This window comes from Moschus berezovskii, chromosome 9, assembly GCF_049115385.1.
Source record: "Moschus berezovskii isolate FMDL1 chromosome 9, NW_MosBer_1.0, whole genome shotgun sequence".
Classification (NCBI taxonomy): Eukaryota; Metazoa; Chordata; class Mammalia; order Artiodactyla; family Moschidae; genus Moschus; species Moschus berezovskii.
In genome coordinates this window covers 46,176,506-46,201,991 of record NC_142468.1, presented here as the reverse complement: position 1 = coordinate 46,201,991, position 25,486 = coordinate 46,176,506, and the positions used below count along the sequence as shown (strand labels likewise).

The following is a 25,486-nucleotide window of genomic DNA, read 5'->3' as shown; positions in this document are numbered from 1 at the left end:
CCAGATTCCCACAGAATTGCATTATATATTGCTTTTAATGAGTTTAACCCTTAGAAGGCAATCTTATTTCCAAGTTTTATGAGAGAAGCTTCATTGGAACAACCACTTACTGCCAGTAGCTATTCAGATGTCAAGTAGAATATGGATTAAATGTAAAGCCAACGTTTTTGGCAATTTAAAATGTCATTGGAGGAGTTTGGTGCCAGCAATTTCACTAAAGTGGGAATGGACCCCTGGGAGTTGACAAATGAATGGAAGTTTACTTCCTTCATCAGGTATTTATTGACTATCTAGGAATTGCTGAACTCTGGGGACAAAATATAAGCAAATATTGCCCTGAGGTGGCTTGTCTAAACAGGAAATGTGACATTAATAGAGAAATCACAACAAATACTGTCTAATGATAAAGTGTGCATTCTTAAGCAACTATGCAGAAATATGACAGTATTTAAGAGGTGACTCTGACCTAGTGTAGGGGCTCAAGAAAAGCCCGAGGCCTTGACATTGGATTGGGGATGTTAAAGATAAATAGTGTGAAGTAGGCAAGGCAGAAAGAATGAAGAGAGGGAGCAAAGCAAAAACACCACCCAGTTGTGGATGTGACTGGTGATGTACGTAGAGTCCAATGCTGTAAAGAGCAATACTGCATAGGAACCTGGAGTGTTAGTTCCATGAATCAAGGCAAATTGGCAGTGGTCAAACAGGAGATGGCAAGAATGAACATCGACATTTTAGGAATCAGTGCACTAAAATGGACTATGGGTGAATTTAACTCAGATGACCATTATATCTACTACTGTGGGCAAGAATCCCTTAGAAGAAACAGAGTAGCCATCATAGTCAACAAAAGAGTCTGAAATGAGTACCTGGATGCTATCTCAAAAATGACAGAATGATCTCTTTTCATTTCCAAGGCAAACCATTCAATGTTACAGTAATCCAAGTCTATGTCCCAACCAGTAATGCTGAAGAAGCTGAAGTTGAATGGTCCTATGAAGACCTATAAGACCTTCTAGAACTTACACCCAAAAGAGATGTCCTTTTCTTTACAGGGTACTGGAATGCAAAAGTAGGAAGTCAAGAGATACCTGGAGTAACAGGCAAATGTGGCCTTGAAGTACAAAACGAAGCAGGTCAAAGGCTAAAAGAGTTTTGCCAAGAGAACGCACTGGTCATAGCAAACACCCTCTTCCAACAACACAAGAGAAGACTCTACACATGGACATCACCAGATGGTCAACACCGAAATCAGATTGATTATATTCTTTGCAGCCAAAGATGAAGAAGCTCTATACAGTCAGCCAAAACAAAACCGGGAGCTGACTGTGACTCAGATCATGAACTCCTTATTGCCAAATTCAGACTTAAATTGAAGAAATTAGGGAAAACCACTAAACCATTATGGTATGGCATAAATCAAATCCCTTACAATTATACGGTGGAAGGGACAAATAGATTCTAAGGAATAGATCTGATAGAGTGCCTGAAGAACCATGGACAGAGGTTCGTGACATTGTACTGGAGACAGTGATCAAGACCATTCCCAAGAAAAAGAAATGCAAAAAGGCAAAACAGTTGTCTGAGGAGGCCTTACAAATAGCTGAGAAAAGAAGAGAAGCTAAAGGAAAAGGAGAAAAGCAAAGATATACCCATTTGAATGAAGAGTTCCAAAGACTAGCAAGCAGAGATAAGGAAGCCTTCCTCAGTGATCAGTGAAAACAAACAGAGAAAAACAATAGAATGGGAAAGACTAGAGATCTCTTCAAGAAAATTAGAGATACCAAGGGAACATTCAGGCAAAGATGGGCTCAATAATGGACAGAAATGGTATGGACTTAACAGAAGCAGAAGATAGTAAGAAGAGGAGGCAAGAATACACAGAAGAACTGTACAAAAAAAGATCTTCATGACCCAGATAATCACGATGGTATGATCACTCACCTAGAGCCAGACATTCTGGAATGTGAAGTCAAGTGAGCCTTAGGAAGCATCACTACAAAAAAAGCTAGTGGAGGTGATGGTATTCCAGTAGAGCTATTTCAAATCTTCAAAGATGATACTGTGAAAGCGCTGCACTCAATATGTCAGCAAATTTGGAAAACTCAGCAGTGGCCACGGGACTGGAAAAGGTCAGTCTTCATTCCAATCCCAAAGAAAGGCAATGCCAAAGAATGCTCAAACTACCACACAATTGCACTCATCTCACACGCTGGCAAAGTCATGCGCAAAATTCTCCAAGGCTTCTATAGTACGTGAACCGTGAATTTCCAGATATTCAAGCTGGATTTAGAAAAGGCAGAGGAACCAGAGATCAAGTTGCCAACATCTTTTGGATTATTGAAAATGCAAGAGAGTTCCAGAAAAATATCTATTTCTGCTTTATTGACTATGCCAAAGCCTTTGATTGTGTAGATCACCACGAACTATGGAAAATTCTTAAAGAGATGGAAATACCAGACCAGCTGACCTGCCTCCTGAGAAACCTGTATGCAGGTCAGGAAGCAACAGTTAGAACTGGACATGGAGCAACAGACTGGTTCCAAATCGGAAAAGGAGTACATCAAGGCTGTATATTGTCACCCTGCTTATTTAACTTATATGCAGAGTACATCATGAGAAAAACTGGACTGGAAGAAGCACAAGCTGGAATCAAGATCGCCGGGAGAAATATCAAGAACCTCAGATATGCAGATGACACCACCCTTAGGGCATAAAGCAGAAGAAGGAAAGAGCCTCATGATGAAAATGAACGAGGAGAGTGAAAATGTTGGTTGAAACTCAACACTCAGAAAACTAAGATCATGGCATCTGGTCCCATCACTTCATGGCAAATAGATGGGAAACAGTGAGAGACTTTTTTTTGGGGGGGGGCCTCCAAAATCACTGCAGATGGTGACTGCAGCCATGAAATTAAAAGGCACTTACTCCTTGGAAGAAAAGTTATGACCAACCTAGACAGCATATTAAAAATCAGAGACATTACTTTGTTAACAAAGGTCCGTCTAGTCAAGGCTATGGTTTTTCCAGTAGTCATGTATGGATGTGAGAGTTGGACTATAAAGAAAGCTGAGCGGCAAAGAATTGATGCTTTTGAACTGTGGTGTTGAAGACTCTTGAGAGTCCTTTGGCCTGCAAGGTGATCCAACCAGTCTGTCCTAAAGGACATCAGTCCTGAATATTCATTGGAAGGACTGATGCTGAAACTCCAATACTTTGGCCACTTGATGCAAAGAACTGACTTATTTGGAAAGACCCTGAAACTGGAAAGGACTGAAGGCGGGAGGAGAAGGGGACGACAGAGGATGAGATGGTTTCACCGACTGAATGGACGTGAGTTTGAGTAAACCCCGGGAGTTGGTGATGGACTGCTGCAGTCCATGGGGTCGCAAAGAGGCAGAAACTACTGAGCGACTGAACCGAACTGAGGCAAGGCAGAGTGGGGAAAGACTTGTGAAGCACAGAGCTTTGGGGCGCCCGAAATTCTGTGTGGCCACGGCGCAGAGAGATAGGAGGAATGAGGGACTCAGCGAGTCTGGGGAAGTGGAAATTAGCAGGTTCTTGGATCCAAAGGAAGGGACCAGAATAGGCAGGCGGAGCGGGGAGAGGCGGTTACACGTTTAAACTACAGTTCCCAGGAAGCATTAAGCAGACGGATGTGAGGTTGGGCGCGAGCCGCGACCTTTGAAGGCAAGAAGGAAGTGCTTGGGCGTCGCAGAACTGGAGAAGCGGAGTAAGGTAGGCGAGGGCGCGGCACGGGCGAGACGGCGGGGCGGTGGCGGGCCGCAGCGGGCCGCCCGCCGGGCGCGCCGGACCTGCGTGTCGTCACAAGGCGGCGGCCATTTTCGGGGGCGGAGGCGGCCCGGGCGGGCGCTCGTGGCGCGGGCGGGAGGCGGGCGGGCCTGCGACGGCGCGGTGGGCGGGCGGCCTCGGCCACCCGGTAATCGCTTCTCTTCTCGGCCTCTCGTCCGTAGAGGGAGCAGTATGTCTGCGGAAGTCCCCGAGGCAGCCTCCGCGGAGGAGCAGAAGGTGAGTGTGTGCGCGCAGCGGCCCCGGGAGCCGTCGCTGCTGGGAACCCGGCCTGGCGGCGGCCTGGGCCCGCCCGGAGCCGAGGGGCGCGGCCGAGGCCCGCCCGGCGCGGGCGCAGAGCGGGTGCGCCGCCTTCCCACCCCGGGCAGGCCCGTCACTCCCTCGTCGGCGGTCCGCAGGAGCTCGGGTAGTCAGCGCCGGCCTGGTGCCGAGTTTGAAATGTGCCTTTTAACTCCTCGGTGTCTCAGGGTTTTCCTTAACTACTCATCTTTTAATTAGAGCTTTGACCCTTGTACGTGGAGCTTAAGGTTTCCCACGGGCTGCTAACCTAGGAACCTTTGTTTTTCCCTGGAATAACTAACTGCAACTACTTGTATTGTCTTCGTGCTCTTCACTTCAAAGGCGGGGACTTAGACCTAGGTTGGAATTTCAGATCCAGTCATCGTTAGCCATGTAACGTTGGTCAGTTGCTGAACTCTTCTGGGTTTAGTCTCCTCATTGTAAAATAATAGTAAGTCCTTGCTTGATACTGTTGTTGTGAGGCTTAAATGCGCTGGATAACTTAGTGCTTTGGCGCAACGTGTGCTTAGAAATGTGAGCCAGTGAGATTAGCATATGACTAAAAATTGGAATTTATTTTTTTCTTTTTAACCAATTTAGTTGATCACATTTTTTGTGTGTGGAAACATGGGGACATATTGTAAATTCACTTGTAATATCTTGCTGGTGTAGAGAAGTGTGCCACGTATCTGTGTGATTCAAATTACGAACATAAAAGCTTTGTATAGGAATCCCAGGGACGGGGGAGCCTGGTGGGCTTCCGTCTATGGGGTCACACAGAGTCGGACACGACTGAAGTGACTTAGCAGCAGCAGCAGCAGCAGCGCTTGCTTCTTCCACCGTAATTATTTAAGAATCAGAGTGCATTGTCATAAATAGGATTTGGTCTAATACTTGGATTTTGTAAGGACTTCTGCTTAAGGTTACAGCCATGCCCCTAATCAGGCTGGAAATTTGATTAGTGTTCTAAACCCATTCCATATGTTCTTTACCATCTTAACTTTTCCTGAATTGGATGGTTTTGTTATGATATTACTTGTAAAGTAACTGGAGAAAAAAAGAGACAGCGTAAATAATAGGCCAAGTCACTGCATTATTCGAGAATAGTCCAATGAAAACTTTGTTGGGTATTTTTCACACTTTGATAAAAATTGAACTTACGGGGAAAATAAAGAGAAGTATATGTCATATATATATATAAAGATTGCAATCATTTATCATGGTGTTCATTATTTCTTTAGGATTTTGGAACCCGAATAAAATGGTCAAGCCATATCCCTGCTGTTTTGTCTTAAACACTAAATCAACCCCAGTTTCGACTGCTGATGTACAGTAATGTGCTATGTAATTTTCCTTTATGAGATTTGCTAGTATGTCCTCAAAGCATGGAGTGTTGATTTCTGCACTGTAAATGTTTTCACTTGGGACAGCCTAATATTATGGCTCTTAACAAGATTAAGGCTATCCTGAATGTTTTCTTTTTGTGTCTACATTAAAATTTTAATTCAGGTCCTCGGTTTTAGGGCTGTTGTCACTAACACCAGTGTGAGTTAGTAATATAATAATATCCCTTCTTGAATTAAGGTTTGGCTGTAGATGTTAAGTGCCCGTAGCATGGGTCCCGTCCCTAAACAGGAGGAGAATGTGCAGAGTCACTTCTGCGCTCCTGTGGGCCAAATCACCTGTTTCTTCTCTTTGGAAGAATAGTTAGATGACCTACAAAAAATTAGATTATTGTCTGTGTACCCAATTGACCTTTCAATTAAAGCCAGAGTAAGTCAGCTAAAATATTTTTATAATTTTATGGTACATTAGCCTCTGAAAAATTAAAATGAAGAGATGAGCCTGGCATGGAGTTACAATCTAATCTGAATTATTAATTCAGTGTGGCAAGTTTTTTTTTTTTGCTGAAACTGAATTTCTAGTATGTTGAGAATATGGTAGCAGTTGTTAAAGTGCAGATTTTTGAGTTTGGCAAGTTAACACTCCCCTGGACATATGATCCCTCAATTCTCCTTTTGTAAGAGTAGGCTGTGTGGTCTTAGGTACCTCATTTACATTTTAAATTCAGCTCTCTTCTTTTTTCATTATCCTGGACAAATGGAGTAGTAAATGAAAGCTCTGACAAAGAAGTACCACAGTTCAGTTCAGTCGCTCAGTCGTGTGTGACTCTTTGCGACCCCATGAATCACAGCACGCCAGGCCTCCCTGTCCATCACCAACTCCCGGACTTCACTCAAACTCATGTCCATCAAGTCGGTGATGCCATCCAGCCATCTCATTCTCTGTCGTCCCCTTCTCCTCCCGCCCCCAATCCCTCCCAGCATCAGAGTCTCTTCCAGTGAGTCAACTCGTCGCATGAGGTGGCCAAAGTATTGGAGTTTCAGCTTTAGCATCAGTCCTTCCAATGAACACCCAGGATTGATCTCCTTTAGAATGGACTGGTTGGATCTCCTTGCAGTGCAAGGGACTCTCAAGAGTCTTCTCCAGCACCACAGTTCAAAAGCATCAATTCTTCGGCACTCAGCTTTCTTCACAGTCCAACTCTCACATCCATACATGACCACAGAGGTGCTTAAATGTAAGATGGCAATTCAGATACCCTAGAATATGCTTATATTGTTCTTTAGATTATCAGTGATGTGAAACCAAAACATATGAGCAGAGATCTCATGGATCCATTAGTCATCCACTTTGAGTAACAGTAAGCTGAGACAGGCATGCAGTCTGATCCTGGGGGTAAGAAGGGGCATGTGGAGATTTCCAACATGTAATTCTGTAGTGAGCATCTTAAGCTTGGGCCCCTCCTTTATTTATCTTTTCTCCCATGGCCCCTAGCATAGCACCTGGCATTGTTCTGAAAATGTTGGTTAAATGAATTTTTCTCTGCACTTTCCGGTTGAACCCATTGTCAAAGCACTATGCCTATACAAATGGCACTGCTAGTACTGCAGTTAGAAAAAAAGAGAGGCTAGACCATGGTAATATAAAAAACCTTAGCTTAGACCCAGTTAGATCTGAATGAAAGTAGAGGAATGTTTATATATTTTCATATATATGTGTGTGTGTGTGTGTGTGTATATATATATACATATATATATACATATAGTGGCTTTTAGGGCTTCCCAGGTGCCTCTAGTGGTAAGGAACCCACCTGCCACTGCAGGAGACCTGGACAAGGGTTCGATCCCTGGGTTGGAAAGATCCACAGGATTAGAGCATGGCAACCTACTCCAGTATTCTTGCCTGAAGAATCCCATGGACAGAGGAGCCTGGCAGGCTACAGTCCATAGGGTTGCACAGTCTGAGACAACTGGAGTGACTTAGCATGCACACACACAGTGGCTTTTAATTTTTTAAAAGATCTTAATAGCAGATTCTCTAGAAAACAGTTTCTATTATAATATTCATCAAGTTAAGTTAGTAAGATGTCTTGGAAAAGGCTAACTCAAATATTTTTGACAGTTTAAAAGGTATGCTGGGTGACTTCCCTGGCAGTCCAGTGGTTAAGACTGCCCGCTTCCAATGCAGGGGGCATGGGTTTGATCCCTAGTCAGGGAACTAAGGTTCCACCTGCCTCGTGGCCAAAAAAAAAAAGATTACAGTTAATTTTAAAGAAAACCAGGGAGTTCCCTAGTGGATTAGTGGTTAGGATTCCGAGCTTTCACAGTGGAGGCCCAGGTTCAATCCCTGGTCCAGGAATCATCGTGCATGTCAAGCAGTGTGGCCAAAATAAAAAAATAAAAGGCATGCGTGGTGCTTTTGTGAGTGGTGAAAGAGGAAGAGAAATATTGTTTGAATTATTTCATTATGTCATCAGTAAAGAATGAATATAAGTTGCCTTCCCATTTTCCAAGTTTTTTTAAAACTGGTTAATATTGGCATTTTCTGAGACTGTTTTTGACAGTACCTTCGGTAAGCAAAAGGCTCAAGATACATTCAGTTAGGAGCACAACCCGCTACTCTGGTTTGTGTACAGCCGTTGATTCTTAGCAATCTAGAGGTAAATCTCAGAAAAGTTTTGAAAAGTTTCTTAACTTCTAAAAACCATTTGGAATATATTGTATTTGTTCATTCAGTAAACTTCTATTGGGTGTCCATTAAATGCCAGGCACTGGGCAAGCAGCAAGGACTTGGTACAACTACAGAGTTTTTCCATAGGGGTAGATAACAGTATTAGTACCTTCCTGACAGTATACCAAAGGATTTGTTGGCTTTCATTAATCAGTACGTCAGTGAACATACTGTTGAACAGATAGAGAATTTGTTCAAAGTGGTCAGATTTTTATTTGGTGATGCTGCTGTGTAACTTCCCTGCTCAGGGCCAAAGAGTGGTGATAATCATTCAAACTTGCTGTTAGTTCCATGACAGACTATAAAATAATCCTTAATTGTTTGAATATGTTTGTGTGTGTGTTTATACCTTATGCCCCTGCTACTTATAGAAAGGATAACTAAAGTATTTCAATGGAATAGTTCACAAAAATGTAAGTGCCTCACATTAGTAAATGTTAGGCCCTGTGCAAGTTATAGAGTGTATGACAAGGATTATTTGGGGGCATATGTTACTTGTCAAGAGACTATCACTTAAAATGTTGTTCTTAAATTTTTGTTTTTTAGTGCATCATAAGCATATTATCTGTTGCAATATCCTGGATTTTTCTTTCCCAGTTCATAGGTTAGAGTGGAAGTTTCCAAATTCTAATGATGCTTATTCTGCCCCTCCCCCAAAACTTATTATCAGCATATAGAAACTACTTAGCTAAATGCAGACAATCATTCTAGCGTCTGTTTCTTTAGAGTAGTAAAATTTCTGTGAAGCACAAAGGCTTCCTGGAGAGTAAAGTTTTGAAACCAGATTTGAATTTTTAATACTTTCTTCTTGGTTAAACTTGTCATTTCCTTTCTGTTGATTCTTTTTGTTGTATCTGTGTTTTGTATTTCATTAATTTCTGTTTTTTATTCTCTCTTGTTTTCTTTGGGTTCTGTTCTTTGTCTTAACTTCTTAAGTTAGACCTAGCTTATTACGTTTTAGTTTTCTTTAAGTCCTTAGAACCTTGTATTTTACAACTTTGGTATGTGTAGAATTTTTATTATCAGTGAGCTCCAAGTATTTGTTTTATTCCTATGATTCCTTTTTAAACTATGAATTATTTAGTAATGTACTTTAGTTTCCAAATGACAGGGAGATAATTGACCTTTTGAAATAATTGACTTCTGAATTGTAGATTGTGGTCTGGATGGAAATGTTTTTGGCATAATATTTAGTCAGTTTTTCCATTTGTCCTTAAAAAGAATATGTATTTTCTAATTGTTGGGTGCAGAATTAAAATCAAGTACCTTGACTACTTTGTCTTTCTTACCTACCTGTATGAGGAAGAGATGTTGAAATTTCCTATGCTGATAGTCTTGTCCTTTGCTCCCTATCATCTGACTGATTTATGTATTTTGATGTTTTTTTGAAATTAGAGGCATGAACATTAGATCCTCTGTATCCCTAATAAAGCTTTTTGATCTTTTTTCTCCTTTCTTGTCCTCCCCTCTTTTTTTCAATTGATTGATTTTCTTCTTCCATTTTACCCCCACTGTTAGTTTGGAAGTTTTATACTTTAGTTCTGTTATTAAATTTATTACCCCTGAAATTTTATCAAGCATCCTTAACTAAACAAATTGTAAAATTAGTATCATAAATCTTTTTCTAAATGAAAAACAAACTTTAGTTCAGTTGCTCAGTCGTGTCCCACTCTTTGCGACCCCATGAATCACAGCACGCCAGACCTCCCTGTCCATCACCAACTCCCGGGATTCACTCAAACTCATGTCCATCGAGTCGTTGATGCCATCCAGCCATCTCATTCTCTGTCGTCCCCTTCTCCTCCTGCCCCCAATCCCTCCCAGCATCAGAGTCTTTTCCAGTGAGTCAACTCTTCGCATGAGGTGGCCAAAGTATTGGAGTTTCAGCTTTAGCATCAGTCCTTCCAATGAACACCCAGGACTGATCTCCTTTAGAATGGACTGGTTGGATCTCCTTGCAGTCCAAGGGACTCTCAAGAGTCCTTAGAATACTTTAAAAACATATGTATTTTTACTCTGTTCTTTTTTAGCCTCACATATTAAGATATTAAAATCAGAAAAATGAATCTGTTAATTATATCTCAATAAAGCTAGGGAAAATTAGAAAACTGACTCAGGATACATGCATATATACCAGTTTGTTTGCTGTTTCCTTGTTTATCTCAAAATTTTTGAGGGATGCATTTTCATTCTAGCTGAAATAAATGCTCAAGAATTCCTTTGAAGGATGTCTAGAAATGCAGTCACACCAAATTTTGTGTCTTTTGTATTTTTTAATATGATTTTAAGGATAAATTGCCCCAACTCTTTTAATTTCTGTTACAGCTTTTTTATTTTAAATCACTGTGAAATGAAGTGTTCACATCAGACATCTTCAGGCTCCAGATATTGATGGGGTTTTATAGGAATCAAAGTCAGGCATCTGGAGTAGGCTATTAGGTCACTTCTCGTTACCCCTGTGTACACTCCAGTCACCCACGATCCTGCCAGGACCACCCTGGAGGCAAGGTGACCTTTTTTTTTTTTTGGTAATAGTTCTAGCAAAAGTTATACAACAGTTTTATTGCCTTAATTTTACTTTGCAGTTTACCATACATACTTGGTATAATTGGCAATTTACATGCATACTTCTATACTTTGTATTATCTCCTGTCTTTTATATATATAAAATGCAAATACTTTCTAGGAAATATTTCAATAAATTGCTCATTTTACCTGATTTTTAATCAGTTAGTGTCCTCTGGAGAACAGAAATCACTGAGGGTATATCAAACAGAAAGGGATATGGTTTAGGGGATTAGATTACAAGGTTAGAATCACAAAAGAGGGAAAATGATGTTTCCAGATGTGAGGAATTACAAAAAACTTTTGCCCCTGCGAGAGTGAGCACTATTCTGAACCCAGTGTCCTTGAGCCCCCATCTCATATAGCAGCTACCGTAGCCCCTCATCGTGAGCTTAATGCCCTTCTGCAGAATACACAGGAGCTGCTGCTGTCTGCATGTGTGTGGCATCACCAGGAAGAAAATGGCTTTTAATCTGATATAGGTTCCACTGACAGACTCTTAAAGGAATTTGGTCTGGGAAATGTGCTTTCAGGCTTCTGTCGTGCTTCAGAAGAGTGTTTAGAGAAGGGTTTCCATGAATCAAGGCAAATTGGAAGTGGTCAAACAGGAGATGGCAAGAGTGAACATAGACATTCTAGGAGTCAGTGAATTAAAATGGACTGGAATGGGTGAATTTAACTCAGATGACCTTTATATCTACTACTGTGGGCAGGAATCCCTTAGAAGAAATGGAGTAGCCATCATGGTCAACAGAAGAGTCCGAAATGCAGTACTTGGATGCAGTCTTAAAAACGACAGAATGATTTCTGTTCGTTTCCAAGGCAAACCATTCAATATTACAGTAATCCGGCCTATGCCCCAACCAGTAACGCTGAAGAAGCCGAAGTTGAACGGTTCTATGAAGACCTACAAGACCTTTTAGAACTAACACCCAAAAAAAGATGTCCTTTTCATTATAGGGGACTGGAATGCAAAAGTAGGAAGTCAAGAAACACCTGGAGTAACAGGCAAATTTGGCCTTGGAGCACGGAATGAAGCAGGGCAAAGGCTAATAGAGTTTTGTCAAGAGAACGCACTGGTCATAGCAAACACCCTCTTCCAACAACACAAGAGAAGACTCTACACATGGACATCACCAGATGGTCAACACCAAAATCAGATTGATTATATTCTTTGCAGCCAAAGATGGAGAAGCTCTATACAGTTAGCAAAAACAAGACCAGGAGCTGACTGTGGCTCAGATCATGAACTCCTTATTGCCAAATTCAGACTTAAATTGAAGAAATTAGGGAAAACCACTAGACTATTCAGATATGACCTCAATCAAATCCCTTATGATTACACAGTGGAAGTGAGAAATAGATTTATGGGACTAGATCTGATAGATAGAGTGCCTGATGAACTCTGGATGGAGGTTCGTGACATTGTACAGGAGACAGGAACCAAGACCATCCCCATGGAAAAGAAATGCAAAAAAGGGAAATGGCTGTCTGAGGAGGCCTTACAAATAGCTGTGAGAAGAGAAGCGAAAAACAAAGGAGAAAAGGAAAGATATAAGCATCTGAATGCAGAGTTCCAAAGAATAGCAAGGAGAGATAAGAAAGCCTTCCTCAGTGATCAGTGCAAAGAAATAGAGGAAAACAACAGAATAGGAAAAACAAGAGACCTCTTCAAGAAAATTAGAGATTCCAAGGGAACATTTCATGCAAAGATGGGCTCGATAAAGGACAGAAATGGTATGGACCTAACAGAAGCAGAAGATATTAAGAAGAGGTGGCAAGAATACACAGAAGAACTGTACAAAAAAGATCTTCAAGACCAAGATAGTCACGATAACGTGATCACTGACCTAGAGCCAGACATCTTGGAATGTGAAGTCAAGTGGGCCTTAGAAAGCATCACTATGAACAAAGCTAGTGGAGGTGATGGAATTCCAGTTGAGCTATTTCAAATCCTGAAAGATGATGCTGTGAAAGTGCTGCACTCAGTATGCCAGCAAATTTGGAAAACTCAGCAGTGGCCACAGGACTGGAAAAGGTCAGTCTTCATCCCAATCCCAAAGAAAGGGAATGCCAAAGAATGCTCAAGCTACCGCACAATTGCACTCATCTCACACGCTAGTAAAGTCATGCTCAAAATTCTCCAAGCCAGGCTTCAGCAATATGTGAACCGTGAACTCCCAGATGTTCAAGCAGGTTTTAGAAAAGGCAGAGGCACCAGAGATCAAATTGCCAACGTGCTCTGGATCATGGAGAAAGCAAGAGAGTTCCAGAAAAACATCTATTTCTGCTTCATTGACTATGCCAAAGCCTTTGACTGTGTCGATCACAATAAACTGGAACATTCTGAAAGAGATGGGAATACCAGACCACCTGACCTGTCTCTTGAGAAACCTGTATGCAGGTCAGGAAGCCACAGTCAGAACTGTACATGGAACAACAGACTGGTTCCAAATAGTAAAAGGAGTACGTCAAGGCTGTATATTGTCACCTTGCTTATTTAACTTATATGCAGAGTACATCATGAGGAACGCTGGGCTGGAAGAAGCACAAGCTGGAATCAAGATTGCTGGGAGAAATATCAATAACCTCAGATATGCAGATGACACCGCCCTTATGGCAGAAAGTGAAGAGGAACTCAAAAGCCTCTTGATGAAAGTGAAAGAGGAGAGTGAAAAGGTTGGCTTGAAGCTCAACATTCAGAAAACAAAGATCATGGCATCTGGTCCCATCACTTCATGGGAAATAGATGGGGAAACAGTGGAAGCAGTGTCAGACTTTGTTCTTTTTGGCTCCAAAATCACTGTGGATGCTGATTGCAGCCATGAAATTAAAAGACGCTTACTCCATGGAAGGAAAGTTATGACCAACCTTGATAGTATATTAAAAAACAGAGACATTACTTTTCCAACAAAGGTCCATCTAGTCAAGGCTATGGTTTTTCCCGTGGTCATGTATGGATGTGAGAGTTGGACTGTGAAGAAAGCTGATCGCCGAAGAATGGATGCTTTTGAACTGTGGTGCTGGAGAAGACTCTTGAGAGTCCCTTGGACTGCAAGGAGATCCAACCAGTCCATTCTAAAGGAGATCAATCCTGGGTTTTCATTGGAAGGACTGATGCTAAAGCTGAAACTGCAATACTTTGGCCACCTCATGCGACGAGTTGACTCACTGGAAAAGACTCTGATGCTGGGAAAGGTTGGGGGCGGGAGAAGAAGGGGACGACAGAGAATGAGATGGCTGGATGGCATCACCGACTCTGTGGACATGAGTTTGAGTGAACTCCGGGAGTTGGTGATGGACAGGGAGGCCTGGCATGCTGTGATTCATGGGGTCGCAAAGAGTCGGACACGACTGAGCGACTGAACTGAACTGAACTGAAGTGTGGGCTCGGTGTCTGTGATACAGTCCACTGCCACATGTGTTACTAATTCTATACAAGCAAGCCTGGACCTATGTCAGAATGTTGGTGAACATCCAAGCATTTGAACTTACTTATTAATAAGCCCTGAAACTGTCCTCATCTACCAAAGGTTTAAGAATGTTTTTGTATGATCCTTTAAAACTATTGTAGATGTTTTGATGGTATTGACTGTATTTTAAAAATGTAGCTTTGGTCACATCTTGCACCTTCTTGGTGTTAAATGTAGCTGAAATTCTGAATCCAACCACAAAGTTGCAGCTATCAGGCACTTGCCATTGTGCTATGTGTTTGGAAAGAAAGTTCAAGAATTGCTTTGTTTTTCTAGGACCCATTACAGATTTATTATAAATCTAAATATTTTGAGCTATAGGTGCTATTTTGCCCAAAATATTCTTCAATAGTAAACTGTTTCAACTTAATTGAGCTATTTTATTTAATTGGATATTATATGTAAGTATATGCATAAATGTATTCTTATTAAAATAAAGGAATGCCAGATAAAACGGCATATTGTGTAGAAATTTTTTCCCATGTGTATAAAATGGGGAAACCTGAATAAACATTGGAAACTAGGAAAAAGTAAAGAATATTTCTTAGATACAGAAAACTGATAAAGAAGTGGAGAGAGAGCTCTCATTTCCCAGGTCCAAGAAAGCTGGGTGGTTTTAGTGGAAATGTAGGATTCTGTTAATATCCTTTAATTTGAGGGTGCTTGGGCTGTAATCAGGTTGGAGTCCTTAAAAGCCATTGTACAGTGGAACCCTGGAGTAGGTCCCTCCCAAGTCCACTTCTAAATTAACCACTGTGAATACCTTGGAGCCATAATAGTGAAGTGAAGCCTCTGTGGTGACCACTCTGTTATACTTAATTAGTGTCTCCAGCTGATGATAAGGCAAAAACCCATATAACTAAAATCACCCTTAAAAAATACTGGTAAAGTCATGATCACATTGAAGACAGCCCCATGTCAATTTTCAGGTCAAGTGATAGTCACTTTTTTGTCTCGTTTTTGAACAGACGGCTGAGCTGGTTCTTCAGCTGATTGCCAGCTGAGGTAGTTGACCCCTTCTGTATGGGCTGAGTTTTGAAACACTGGAATGATAAACAGTATGTTGATATGCTTACACTCTGAAAGAGACATACTCTGGGATTGAGACTCTCATGGGAATAGCAGGTTTACATCACACATCTCACACTTGAGCTACCCTTTTTGAACAGAATGACTGGCAGAGTCACTGATACTATTTTGAGTCTCTGGGTGGGCACACATACATCAAGTGAATGAATGATGTGACCTCTGTAAAAAGAATGAAAATCAAAACATGTAGATGCATGAAATGGCAGCTTCAAGAGAATAGAACACTTGAAACAGAAGGAAGCATACACATAAAAGAAGCCCCAGAGAAAGGATATATTTGACAGCAGCAGCTGTATTCTCAAAATCCTCCAAGACTAAAAATGAGAAGATGTAACAATGCATGAGAAAGTTGTCACAGGTGAAAAAAAATATTGATAAACTATAAAGTTAATTATAAAACATATATGAATATACTTTTAAGGAAGATATATGCAAAATTTACATGAAGTTGTTTCTTCAGTTTCTAGATTAATATGATTACTTGCTGCTTTATAAGATAAGTAGGCTTGGCATATTTATGGATAGCATTTCTGCTTTTTGACTTCATAAATAGCCTAGAAAAATCAAGATATACAGAGGTGTGTGATTTTGCTGAGCTGATGTGCAGAAATGAGTCCATTAGCTAGAAAGTGTGCCTTACCATTGCCCAGCCTCCCCTATCTAGGCAGCGCTATCTTTGTTCATTCTTTCTTCTGCACTACTTGCCATGAAGTGGTAAACACTGCTTTCCTGTAAAATACCATTTCAGGGGATTGCCCCAACAGTCCAGTGGTTAAGACTTCATGATTCCACCACAGGGGTCAAGGGTTCTATCCCTGGTGGGGAACTTAAGATCCCACATGCTGTGTGGCATGGCCAAAAACAAAAAACAAATGTATCATTCTTGGGAAGAAAGAAGGCTATATCTCATTGGCAACCCACTCCAGTGTTCTTGCCTGGAGAGTCCCAGGGATGGGGGAGCCTGGTGGGCTGACGTCTATGGGGTCACACAGAGTCGGACACGACTGAGGTGACTTAGCAGCAGCAGCAGTCTTTAAAATATTGATAGTCCTTGATCAGAAAACATTTTCAGTACATTAAAGAATAGAATCTTTGGCATGAACAGTGTTTGCCATTAAATATGGGGAGAAATTAGGCAATAGAATCTAAAGATTGACAGATGGTGTTTCTCTCCTTTAAAAATAACAGGGTCTTATGCATTGAGTTGTTCAAGGAAAATGTATCATGTAAGTAATTAATTTCTGTTAAAGACTCTCAGAGCTTCCAATTAAACATGATTTTTAATAAACAGGAGGTCAAAAAGATTTTTTTTATTTTAAAACTATTAAGGTAGTTCTCTAAATATGGGCAGAGAGCTGCTGCATTCCATAGAAGGTGAATAACTATAAATGTATTATACATGACCGGAAAGTAATGGCAAGCAAGACTTCAGAGCTGAGCTATCTTGGTATTTTTATCCAGTGTGTGGGGTGCATCACAGCTATAATAGAACTATCACATGGATCATTTGAAAAACAAGGCAGATTTTTAAAGCCTCTGTGCTTGGTTTCTTAGTCAGATGCTGCATTATTTGGCATTCAACAACAAAAGTCAGAATTCAGATATTTAAAAGGTTATCTAAAATAACTGAATTGTAATACAGAAGTAATTTATTTAAAATTATTTCAGGAAATGGAAGATAAAGTGACTAGTCCAGAGAAAGCTGAAGAAGCAAAATTAAAAGCAAGGTATCCTCATCTAGGACAAAAGCCTGGAGGTTCCGATTTTTTAAGGAAACGATTGCAGAAAGGGGTAAGTTCTCGTATGTAAATCTTCAACTGTTTATGCCCTGTGAACTCTGTGCTGAAAGAGGCTGTGAAATGGGTGTCTGTATTTGTACCTCTGTGTACCTTACTACCAGATACGTGTGTATGCACTTACATGTTGGTTCCAGTTATATGTGGATTATTTTCTCAAATCAAATTGCAAGAGAATATTTTTTCCGGCTTTATTGAGTTATAATTGACATGTAACATTATGTAAGTTAAAGGTGTAGTGTGATAATTTGATACATGTACATACCATGAAATATTTAACATAGTGAGGTTAACTATAACACATCTTTCACCTCACGTAATTACCATTTTCTTCTTGTTATGGTGAGAACATTAAAGCTCTACTCTCAAGTATATAATCCAGTAGTGTTAACTGGAGTTAACTATGTTGTCCAATTTTTAGATCCCTGGAACTTATTCATCTTATAATTAAAAGTTTGCACCCATTAACAGTTATTTCCCCATTTCCCCTACCATTCATCCCCTGGCAACCACTGGTCTACTCTGTTTTCTGTGAGTTTGATGATTTTAATTCTACATATAAGTGATAACCACACACTAATTGTCTTTCCACGAAAATAAAATTTCAAAAGTGGCAAAATATAGAGTGGCATTTTTATATAGCATGAAAGAATGCCATTCACAGCTTTGGAAAATAGGATGACAAGAATTTTAACAATTTAAAAATAAATTGTTCTGTGAAAAGTAATTTGATGGGAAAATCATTACAAAAATGATAGTATCTGTAACACATAAAATGGTTTTTCAGATATACAAGAAAAACATTAAGGCGCCCTAGATAAAGGAATTTAACAGAGGAAGTATTGTTATTAAAACTCAGAAAAAATGTTTATACAGGATAAAAATCAATGAAATGTAAATTAGAACAATTATTTCTTTGTATTAGTTTTAACTGCAATTAAAAGCATCACTGTTCAACAGCAGAGACATATAAGTAAATTATGATAAGTCAGCAAAATAGGACATTATGTGGTCATTTAAAAAGCATAATTATAAAGACCATAATATAGGGAATAAATAGAAAAAAGCAGAATGGGAGACATGTTCTACATTCTGTGTAAAATATATTTGTGCCAAGTCTCATTTTGAAATGATACCACCAGATGTGGTTTTAATATGAATTATATAATAATCTTTGATTGTTAAATTAGTATTTGAATTTTGGGTTTAACTGATTATTTGTGTTTCAGTTCGGTTCAGTCGCTCAGTCGTGTCTGACTCTTTGCGTTTAGGAAGCTTTATTTTCCTTTGCTATTCTTCAGCACAACTTAGACCAACAGGCTTTCTTCCAACATTCAGGCTGTTGTCTTTGTCATTTTTCTCTAGCTTCAACTATGACTTTTAAGTATTTTCAAGTTAGAATTTATATGCATTGTATCTTGGAGTTGGTGTTATAGATGTAAATAGTTGTCAGTAAGAAAATACCACTTAAATCAAGAAATAATTATGTAGAATTTGAGAAGAGAGCTATTGAAAAATTTTGTATTTTACCAAAATGTCAGTGAATAAGCACTTTTAGAGAAGTCAAATCTTATATTCAACTATATCATTTCTTGCTATGTTAAAAGATTTTTATTTTTCAAAAAATATCTGGTCACATAGTTTTAGTTTTCTTCTGTTGTAATAGCAAACTTGCAGATTGTCTTAGTATCTTTAACCAGTTTCTCACTCATTTGAGAAGGTCAGTTCTATATCATTTATATTAAGTTTCTTTCTGTTTTACGTACTCAGTGTTACTCAGATACCTATTTTTAGGCTTTAAACAATATGAGATGTGAGGGATATCAAGCAGCAGTCTGTCCCATGTTTTTTATTTTTGTGGAGTTTGTGAGGTCCCAAAAAAACTGAGGATCCAGTTTTAAGAAACATGACCTTAAAATTAAATACTGTCACTTAGGTGATCCATTAGTGTCAGTGCAGTCATAAATATGGTTGTAAGTATGGCCCTTAAATTGGGAGTGGGAGAAGGCTCTTAAAAAGTAAGATGATACAGATATGTTGATTCCCCCCCCCACTTAAAAGCAAAATTTAAAAATTGTTCAAGACATGATGTTGCCATCTTGAACTGTTTCTTTGCCCTTGTGAGAAACTGATCGATTTTAGTTTTTCTCTTGCCATACTACATAAATTTAATTCCTTTATCTCAAGCAAAGTAGCCCAATCAGTTAAGTGAGAGCCCCTTATGATGAATCTTTGGTTACTATAGATTAGCTATTATTAGAAACTGACTCTACTACATTGGAGAAAATCTGCCTAAAATTTGTACTGTGTGTTAAATTTCTCATTTTGTGCTTTTGACTCTAAAAAATTTGGGAGGCTGCTTTCTCTTTTAGAGGCTACTAAACTTAAGAAGTAGCTCACTCATATAATACATAGTACATCAGAAATTCTGGAATTCTTTTTTTCTTTTTCACTGCATTTTATTGTATTTTTAATTTTTATTGGACTATTGTTGATTTATAATGCTGTGTTAGTTTCACGTGTACAGCAAAGTGAATTACACATATACCCAATATCCACTTTTCTTTTTATTTTTTTAGATTCTTTTCCCATTTAGGCCATTTCAGAGTATTAAGTAGAGTTCCCTGTGCTATACAGGAGGTTCTTCCTCATTAGTTATCTATTCTGTAGTAATGTGTATACTACTATCAGTCCCAGTCTCACAATTTATCCCTCCCCCAACACTGCATTCATTTTAAAACATGCAGAAATGAAGCTGCAGCAAATCTTCCTGGTCCAAGTTTCATACTCTTTCTCTTGGCTTAAAGTTGCTGCTGCTGCTAAGTCACTTTAGTCGTGTCCGACTCTGTGTGACCCCACGGACTGCAGCCTACCAGGCTCCTCCATCCATGGGATTTCTAGGCAATAGTACTGGAGTGGCTTGCCATTGCCTTCTCCGGGCTTAAAGTTAGGTGCTTATAAAAGAATAGTCCCTGGAGGAAGGCAGCTGACGAGACCTTTTTTTAGGCCACTTAACAACCTTAAACTAAGCTGTGATTTCCTGTTTCCTCCATTTACCGCTTGAGTTATCTCTGAAATCTCAAGAAGAGTATTTGTATTTTACCCCCTTCACCCTTTGTCCAGGCCCTCATCGCACATCTGGATGAGTCTTCTTGCCTATGCTATGGGCTCTGAGTTACCACAGCATCTTGTGTATTTAAGACAGTATAATAGTGGATTTAGGTGGCTGTTGTCCATTTTTTTTAATCTCTTTTCATGATTCACACAGTGCCTTGTGTAGTATAGCAGACATTCAGTAAAGGCAGGCTAAACATGATAGGTGAAAAGTCGGAACCCGGCAAATTCACCTGTTTTTACTTTGGAACAGATCAGTTTATGTAGATTATCTATATTAAGGTTGATCTTTAGCTCCAGAATTTCTGTTTCAGTGATAAAAAGGGTATGGTGTTTACCTATTCATCTCTCCAACTAAAAAGAGCAATTGTTGTACTTAGTGGCTTAGGTGGGAAATGATGGTATATAATAGGGTTGTGTATTTTAAGTGATAATTTCTATTGAGTTTATTTCTTCTATTACCCTAGCATTTATATTTGAACCTTAAATTTTATTTTAGTGAACTGCTTTAATTCAAATAAATGGTTTAAACCTTACAGAAAAGTTCATCTTAGTTGACAGAGTACCAGCACCTATGAATAGTTTTCATAATTGTAAGCTTGATTGAAGGTGGGTGGCACATCCCAAATACAAGTTGGTGAGTTGTATGTGTGTGTTTCCCCAAAATCATTTAAATAAGAATTTCACGTAGGTGTTTACATTAGTAAATTAAAGGCTTGCCTCCCACTCTTAAATCCAGGGCTGTTCTCTCCCAGATAGATTGATTTGGAAGTTGATATTATCTTGAGGGTTCCATACTGGAACTAGAGTGATGCAAGTAAGCCTGAAGAAGGTGTTCTTGCCTGACTTCTCACTTATTGACTTGCAATAGAATTCACTGTAGAGACATAGCTCTTTCATGTAATTGATATTTGCTTTTTTCTAAACTTTAGGCTTATTTTATATTGACAGTATAGAGTCATGTTTATATCTTAAATGAGCATAATTGCATAGAAACTTTTTAAACTCTAGTCTGAATTCTTCTTTTTTTCCCTTGTAGCAAAAATATTTTGATTCTGGGGATTACAACATGGCTAAAGCAAAAATGAAGAACAAGCAACTTCCTACTGCAACCCCGGATAAGACAGAGGTCACTGGTGACCACATTCCCACTCCACAGGACCTTCCTCAGCGGAAACCATCCCTTGTTGCTAGCAAACTGGCTGGCTGATTAAAAAGAGCTGAACTGCATGAATCTTCTAATTCCCATTATTTCTCCTTAATATGTTACTCCTCTGCTTTTTATTTCCTTTTACTCCCTGTGTCATTTGAGAGTGATGGCTTTGCAGGTAGCGGTAGTATGTGCTGCTATTTTAAGGGAATATACATGTGTAGAGTTTTTGATTAGTTTAACAGTGCACTGATGAAAAGAACGTGTTAGAGCAACATAAAGTGATCTACTTGAAAATAATTGTATAATATTACCTAACTCCTAGTGTAGGGCTGGATCCAACAAGTAACAAACAAGTTTTGCAGTTTTAATGTTGGCTTTCTTTAATTCATCTTAATTATAGCTTTGTATGTTACTCTTATTTAATATAACCTCTACTGTTGATTTCTTCTGGATTTTCCTTTTGGGTTTTGTAAAACAAGTTTAAGACCACAAGTTAGAAGAAAGGTCACATATTTCAAACACAAATAAATGGGGCTCCAAAAGATTTGTATCCTGTGCTTGAACTTGAATGGCCTTAAATCTGTTTCAGCTTTAACAATAGAATTTTACTTGGGCAATATTTGCCCATTCTGGTGTAACTTACGTGACTCTATTGCTTAACAGCTGCTGTTGAAGCTAGTATTCTTATTCAGTTCTATAGTGTTCAGAATACCTTTTGTCATTGAAGATGTGAATGAAGTGTGCATGTGCATTGACTGTTGAATTCACTTTTGTGCCATTTTTGTAAATACAATAGTTTTGCACAACCTCTCACAACTGTCTGTATTACTTTCACATATTAAAGAGTAGATAATGTGCCAACCAGAAGCACAAGAGTTCCTACAAAAAACTCTGTATGTCATTAGAGCTTTTGTATAGTAAGAGTAGTTTATAGTCTTGGGGTTGTAGAATACCAAACTGAAATCTTTGCTCGGCCTGCCATAGACTTAAGCTTTTTCATTTGTTAGTAGTACCCATGACATTCAGTGGCCTTGTGCAAATATGGTATGTTGCTTAGGCATATCTTTTGTCCTATGCAGAATGTTTCATTTTTACTTTTATGAAAATTACTATTCATATAATTTATATAAACTTTTTAAATGTAGAAACTTTTTACTTCCACAGTCAATTTGGGGGACACTAGAATAAAATACTTTGCCTCTTGTGGCCCCTCCCTTCTTTTTTTTTTGCTTCTTTGACTCACATTGTGTTGGGCTGTGTGATTCAGCCTGTTCAGAAACATAAGTGTCTGTATCTTCACTCTTGAAATTTGCTCTGCTGAATGCTGTATTTTCTAACCCAATAATGACATTTTCCTTATAATTTCTCAGTTGTTAATTAACCACTCTTAATCCTGTGTTACTACTAACTGACAGTTGTTTAAAAGGAAATTTATAATAAAACAAGTATTTGAGAAGATTGGCCCAGGAATCGAGTCAGGATAAGCTGAATTTTAAATAATAATAATAAGCTAAATGAATTAGACTTGTGACAATTAGAGCAATTTACATGATAGGTGGAACTGATAATACATATTTAGATATTTTGCTTCTGTAGATGTCATTTTAATAAAATGCAAATTTAATTGTGTGGTTTGTCTCGGAACTTTAATTAACAGACTGCTGGGACAAATCTACTGGTCTTTTAAGAGCTCTTCCCATAAGTTGTGATGCTGTAGCATGATGCAGAGGATCTGTAGCCTGAGATGATAGTGTTTTTTTCTTCTTTGACTTGTGCAGGGCCTCCACCTCTTTTGAGTCCAGGCATCTTTTCTGGATCTTGGCTTCATTAGATACTTGCTTTCCTTTGACCCCAAATCACCACAGATGGTGCGTTGAGCATAGCACCTGCACCTAAAGGCTGCCTAGCACTCTGAGGAAAGCTTGCTGATTATCTTCTTGCTCCATCCACCCCAAAAGAAGAGAACAATGAAATCAATAATGTGCTAATTTGTTCCTATAAGGATTGGTGGTTTAATTTCTAGTCGCTAAGTTGTGTCCAGCTCTTGCGACCCCATGGACTATATAGCCCTATTGGATTTTCTAGGCAAGAATATTGGAGTGGGTTGCCATTTCCTTCTTCAGTTATAAGGATTAGTTATACACAAATAGATTTGTAATGAGAGTAAGTAGGTTATTCAAAAGCATGTATAATCATTATAGGATTGATTTAAGAATTACAAAATACCCAAAGTAAAATTTCTGTAATATCTAGTGGGGTTTGGGTTTTGTTTCTAATGACTATTTGCAAGCTGTCACTGTTAAATTCACACACATCTGATTAATCTGAAAAACCATGTTATTCTTGGTTATGGTAGGACTCCTGCTATGGTTTGCGATAAGTGATGTAATCTCTGCCTGAGTTTAGTTTGTAAAATAAATACTAATATTAACCTACCTCAAAACTTGTTGAGGATCTGTGAAATACTGAGTAAGTGCCCAAAATAAAATATTGTTGTCTTTTTATTAAAAGTAAATTTCCTCATTAAACCAGCCTGCCTTCTGTAAAGTCACAATGATTGAAATCTCAGGATTTTCCATCAGGAAAGACTGGTCATGTAGGACTTATAGGTTTAAGTAACTGCATAGTCTCCATTATTTTTATATTACATAGAGGTTATACATTTTTATATTTCTGTTCTGCTTCTTAGCTCAGTTTATTGAAGGTATAGTTGCAGGCTGTTTCACTATTGCTTGAATGAAGATTTTTGACTAAGATGGGCTTCATCAAACATTTCTATGGTTTCATAATTGTGGTTTGAGAAATGGCCAATTTAAATCATTGTCCTTATTGTAAATGTATGTTGGCATAAACAAGTTGGAGAAAAATACTTCATGAAAACCAGCTAAAATAAACTACCTGTTTCATGTCCAGTAGCTCCTATTTGATAGTACAGTTCTTAGAAACATTTCATTTTTAAAGACTATATCTGAGTAAAACAATTCTAGTTATTGGCATGTTGCGATAGTAAGAATTGTTGGACTGTTTTGATGAACTGGAAGGAGCATGTTTGCAGTCTCTTTACAAGTTACTCAATATTGTGCTGCTCACCTAAAAAAAACGTTTTAACTGTTCATCAAGGCCTGTATTGTCTTACTTCGCTTGGAATTTGTTCCTTGTTTTATTTGATGTAACAGAACTATACCTCTAAATGTTTATTGATACTTTGTACTAAATCAGACAGGTATTCTTTCTCAGTCCAAATTAGTGAAGCTTCATCAAACTGAAATGTGAGCTCTACTTGAATTGTGCCCCAAACTCTGTTTGGTGATTCAGGGGCAGGTATCCTGTAGGAAGGGCATGTCTGAGTGGCAACAGAGAGTGTCTCTGGTGGCCTTTTCACATTTTCCCAACGTTCAGACACATTTCTTCCATTTTTCATTTTCCTTTTCCACCTCATTTTCCTTCACTTCTCCCTACCCCGTTCCCATCCCTGCCTATTTCTTAAGCCCCCTGATGGCATTCAGTAAATGATATTTAGGCTTGATGAATTATCAGTCCTTTGATATTCTCCCCAATATACCGCAACTATAGACCCATTTTAAATTTTCTAAAACACTACCCTCATCTGGAAGTGACAGCTTTGAGCCACTGTCCTAATTCTGCAATTCAGCATGCACTGCCAGCCTTCCCCCATGTCACTTCTCCACCATATCCCTTCTCCCCCTGACACACCACACCATACCTTGTAAAATTGGGGTCAAAGAAGTTCCATTCTGGGATTGATAATCTAAGGATAAAAATGCTGATTTCAATAACAGTTTCACTAGTTCCTGCCTTTTAAAGTAGGTAGGCCTATGGGTTTTATTCTGGAAATCACTGATGGGTCACACCATTAATTATCTTTGTATTATGTTATTTATCAACTAAATAGCATTTGAAAGAAAAATCCAGTTTCTTTAATATGCCCTCAGATCTGTTACAGCATCTCTTATTTGTGATGCAATAGGACACTTGCCTGTATTAAAAGGGCCAAAAGTAAATGCCTTTTTTTGTTGAACATGTCTATAGAGTCAGCAGTTAATGCTGAAATTTGTCAAGTAGCCCTTCCAAAATTAAACTTGTAAAATACACAAAAAATAAATGTCTACGTAGTA

General features: G+C 38.9%; 1 protein-coding gene across 4 annotated transcripts; it reads left to right on the top strand.

Moving 5' to 3' along the window:
• Positions 1-3,769: 3,769 nt before the first annotated feature.
• ARPP19 (cAMP regulated phosphoprotein 19) lies at positions 3,770-25,486 on the top strand. 4 transcript variants are annotated; one of them, XM_055436182.2, is made up of 4 exons: positions 3,770-4,026; positions 5,328-5,413; positions 16,956-17,078; positions 21,237-25,486. In XM_055436182.2, the coding sequence occupies exons 2-4, from the start codon at positions 5,348-5,350 to the stop codon at positions 21,405-21,407; spliced, it is 360 nt and encodes a 119-aa protein (XP_055292157.1). In that variant the 5' UTR covers positions 3,770-4,026; positions 5,328-5,347; the 3' UTR covers positions 21,408-25,486. The 4 variants fall into 4 exon arrangements, with proteins under 4 accessions (XP_055292157.1, XP_055292158.1, XP_055292159.1 ...); XM_055436183.2 differs by lacking the exon at positions 5,328-5,413 and having other exon boundaries at positions 3,776-4,026; XM_055436184.2 differs by lacking the exon at positions 3,770-4,026 and having other exon boundaries at positions 5,328-5,430.